The 4,200-nt window shown below is 47.9% G+C and overlaps 2 protein-coding genes across 2 annotated transcripts in view; both read left to right on the forward strand.

Moving 5' to 3' along the window:
* EMH_0062560 (uncharacterized protein) overlaps positions 1–1,048 on the forward strand; it is a gene marked incomplete at both ends in the record, with an annotated part of 1,317 nt that extends 269 nt beyond the window's left edge. The window contains one exon of the mRNA XM_013498045.1: positions 1–1,048. Coding sequence (XP_013353499.1) covers positions 1–1,048 — 1,048 coding nt within the window.
* A 1,478-nt stretch (positions 1,049–2,526) lies between these two features.
* Positions 2,527–3,756, forward strand: EMH_0062580 (uncharacterized protein; the record flags this gene model as incomplete). Its single annotated transcript, XM_013498046.1, has 1 exon — positions 2,527–3,756. One exon carries the CDS (start codon positions 2,527–2,529, stop codon positions 3,754–3,756), a length of 1,230 nt encoding a protein of 409 aa, XP_013353500.1.
* Between the last annotated feature and the right edge of the window lie 444 nt (positions 3,757–4,200).

Consider the following 4,200-nt stretch of genomic DNA (forward strand, 5'->3'; position numbering starts at 1 on the left):
TTCGTCCGTGAAGGCGTCACAGTCACTGAAGGCGTCACAGCTGGGACTTGTCGATGTGTCACAGTCGTCACTGGACGAAGCGTCACAGCCGTCACTGCACGAGACGTCACAGCTACCACTGGACGATGTGAGCATGCAGAAGTACATGAACGACTTGAATGAGGCAGCAGAGGAAATGCAAGAGGCTTTCTCCTCAGAATCGAGCGTGCTTCAAAATTTTCAACTACACTTCTCACCGTCGCTTGAGGATGGTCAAAGTCTCCCGGGATACCCTCTGGCGTTTATCAGAGACCACGTTGCCAAGATGCAAGAGTGCGAAATTCCATCTGCTTCTTCTCTGCAGGCACGGCTGGACTTCGCCCAACACCTGCAGCTATTACGGAGCATTTGCCGCACAGTGGCTCTTCGCTTCAAGGAGTTGGAATTGTTCAACACTGTGGATCAGGATTTAGGCGTGGCGAATCCTTTTCTTGTTTCCGACCACGGCGAGGATTATAGTGACAGTGAAGCTCCTATAGACTTTCGAGCAATGGCAAAATACGACTGGGAAGCTTCTACCTTTCTGAAATCCTTCGGGCTGTTTGGGGGTGGTAGAACACGAGTAAATGGAACCTTAGCTGACAAACTCAGATGGATATTGGAGATTGAGAAGAAATTTAACGACGCCAACTTGAACGCCCGATATTATTTCATGGAGTTTCTTCAACCGTTTGAAGGCGACGGCGCTTTCAACCCCGCTCATGCCCCTGCTGAACACCAGATTCCATACACTGGAAAGACATTTCGAACGGGATCTCTTGCACAAGCAGCTGCGCAGATATTCAGTGAATCCGATACCACTACGAATTACGCATACATACGAAAGCTGAACCGAATTGCAGATAATTGGACGAACGAAGACGTAGCCGTATCTGTGAAGCAGCAAGAGAAGGAAAATGTGGACAGTGTTCAAACCAGGCTGAAGACTAAGAGGGAGCTTATGCGACGGCTGCTAAGCCAAGGCATACCAGAGGATGATCTGGTGATGATTGCATTGTTCCTTTTATAACCTACTAGCTGATTACTTTTGTGCGTTCTGCCAGGTGACACCACTTTTCGTGCGGGAGGGGTCTCCGCATCCGTGTTGTCGGGGCTCGTTACAGTTGCTGCTGTAGCTAGAAAGTTAAGCGCAGTCTTGCATTTCGCCCGATTTTTTGTGGGATCTCCGCCTAGAAGGAAGGGCGCACCCAACTATCAGTGAGGCAAGACTTCCTTTTGGCCTCATGACAAGTCAGATCGCAGAACGGGAATAAAACCCTGTTTCCGAGGAAAGCGAACCCACCGCAGTTTCCGCATATCCTTCGTCAGAGAGAATTTGTTTGCGCTGCGCCGGACTGTACTGTGGATGATCCAGCGAATCCAGGTGCAGGAATAACGGCGTAGAACGCTGTAGTACTGCGCAAATTGTATTTGGAAACTAAATTTACAGAGAGTTTATTCACTGTCGAGACGTCAGTGGGTGTTAGAGTGTTCTGTTGATGCTAGCATCAGATATGTTCGGACAATACTGCAGAAAAAACATACCGCACCATGTGGTGGAGGAATTCAAGGGGTACCTAAACGGCAGTAGGTCCCCGAAGCTTCAAGAAATTACCTTCACTCGTGTATTTGGACTTCACGCCGATCCGCCTGATCGATTTGTGGCATATCCTACGGGGTGTTGCCCGTCACGCTTTCTCTACTGTGTTCATATATCAGGCTGTGGTGACTACAGCCGCCCCAAGTGAGGACGCTTCTGCGACCAATAACATTTCTTTATATCCTAATATATTAAATGTATAATTAAGTATTTTTACTTTATTAAAATCAAAAATATCATTTTCTAATAAATAAGAATTACCACTAATTTCATTAAAGGAAAATAAAAACGACAAAAAAAGAACATTTATTTGAGTTTATTTTAATCAATTTTAAATAACGCCTGAAATAACACGTCCAAAATCAGCACACCCATCACAGAAATACTTAACACCTGTTTCTAAGATGGCCTGGAGCTCTGTTCAGTAATAAAAAAGGACTGGCGATTCCTGCTCGCACCGTTGCGTTCGCATTGTGTTGCCGCTCGTAGTGTCGATGCAACTCCCAAACGTGATAATGGCAGCTGAGCCAACAAGCTCTAGCCACCATCAGACACTCATCTTCTACACTAATATATTGCATTCATTGTTTGGATGCGTTTCAGTCCTTTCCACTTCCTAACGCTGTTCTCTGTCGTTAATGCAGTGCCTGGCCCTGCAACAGGCATCCTACCCTGGAGGTTGGTGGCCGCAGCGCAGTGGTTGCACAAAGGTATTCATACTTTAGTTTTCCCCGTTAATTCGTCTCAACACGAATTTTCTTAACCGTTACCGTCGTCTTCTCAATCAGAACCATCTCCGATCGCCTTTGATTTAAAGGTGGCCGCACGGTGCTGCTTCGTGGGAGATTTACATACCGGTCCGCTTAAAGGCAATTATGCGCTTCGGGTGCCTCGATTCAGTTTAGATAATGGGAATTCTGCGGCGCATTGCAGGGAGCTTGCCGCCAAAAGCGTCGGATCCGCTTGAGGTCGCAGGGGAAGGAACGGATCCCGCCCCAGATAACGCAGACAACAGTGACATCGCTGCCAAGGCAGGTGGAACTGGTGTTTCTAAGTGGTACAATGGAAAAAGGGCTCGAGTGATCAAGGCTATAATTGCTGCGGTTGCAGTGATAGTGGTGTGCGGGGCTCGTTACATTATTTCAGGAAGGTTCCCACCGTACCTGAAGAGTTCACAACTGCTACTAGACGATGCTTCACGCCTACCACTGGACGATGTGAGCATGCAGAAGTACATGATTGACTTCAATGAAGCAGTGGAGGAGATGGAAGAGGCTTTATCCTCTGGATCGCCCATGTGGCAGGCCTTTCAACTACACTTCACACCGTCGCATGAGGATAGTCAGCATCTCCCGGGAGACCCTCTGGATATTATCAGAGACCACGTTGCCGAGATGCAAAAGTGCGAAATTCCATCTGCTTCTTCTTTGCAGGCGCGGTGGGACTTTGCCCAACACCTGCAGCTATTACGCAGCATTTGCCGCACAGTGGCTCTTCGCTTCAAGGAGTTGGAATTGTTCGAGACTGTGAAGCGGGAATTCCGCGCGGCGAATCCTTTTCTTGTTTCTGGCGGCGACGAGGATTATAGTGACAGTGACGCTCCTATAGACTTTGAACAAGCAACAAAATACGACTGGGCAGCTTCTACCTTTCTGAAATCCTTCGGGCTGTTTGGGGGTGGTAGAAGACGAGTAAATGTAACCTTAGCTAACAAACTTAGAGGGGCGTTGGATATTGAGAAGATATTTAACGACGCCAACTGGAACACGCGACATCATTTCATGGAGTTTCTTCAACCGTTTGAAAGAGACGGCGCTTTCAACCCCGCTAATGCCCCTGCCGAACACCAGATTCCATATACTGGTGAGCCATTTCGAACAGGAGCTTTTGCCCAAGCAGCTGCGCAGATATTCCGTGAATCCGATGCCAATACGAATTACGCATTCATACGAAAGCTGAACCAAATTGCAGATAATTGGACGAACGAAGAAGTAGTGGCAGCTGCAGAGCAACAAGAGAAGGAAAACGCGGACAATGCGCAAGACAGGCTGAAGACTAAGAGGGAACTTATGCGACGGTTGTTAAGGCAAGGCATACAGAAGGATGACCTGGTGATGATCGCATTGTTCCTTTTATAGTCTATGAACTGATTTTATTGTGCGTTGTGCCGAGTGACACCACTTTTCGTGCGGCAGGGATCCGCATCTGTGTTGTCCGGCCTCGTTACAGTTGCTGCTGTAGCTAGACAGTTAAACGCAGTCTTGTATTTAACCCGTTTTTCTGTGGGATCCCTTCCTAGAAGGAAGGGTGCACCCAACTATCAGTGAGGCGAGATTTGGTCTTGTCCTCATGACCAGCCAGACTGCAGAACGGGAATAAAAACCGGTTTCCGAGGAATGCGAACCCACCGCTGCTTTTGCATAGCGCTTGTCAGCGGGAATTTGTTTGCGCTGAGTCGGACTGTACTACGGATGATCCAGCGAATCCAGGCGCAGGCATAGCAGCGTAGAATGCTGTAGTACTGCGCAGTTTGTATTTGGAAACTAAACGTCCGAAAATTTTATTCACTGTGGAGACATCCA

Source organism: Eimeria mitis, genomic scaffold (genome assembly GCF_000499745.2).
Source record: "Eimeria mitis Houghton genomic scaffold, Emh_scaff3138, whole genome shotgun sequence".
In the NCBI taxonomy this organism is placed as follows: domain Eukaryota; phylum Apicomplexa; class Conoidasida; order Eucoccidiorida; family Eimeriidae; genus Eimeria; species Eimeria mitis.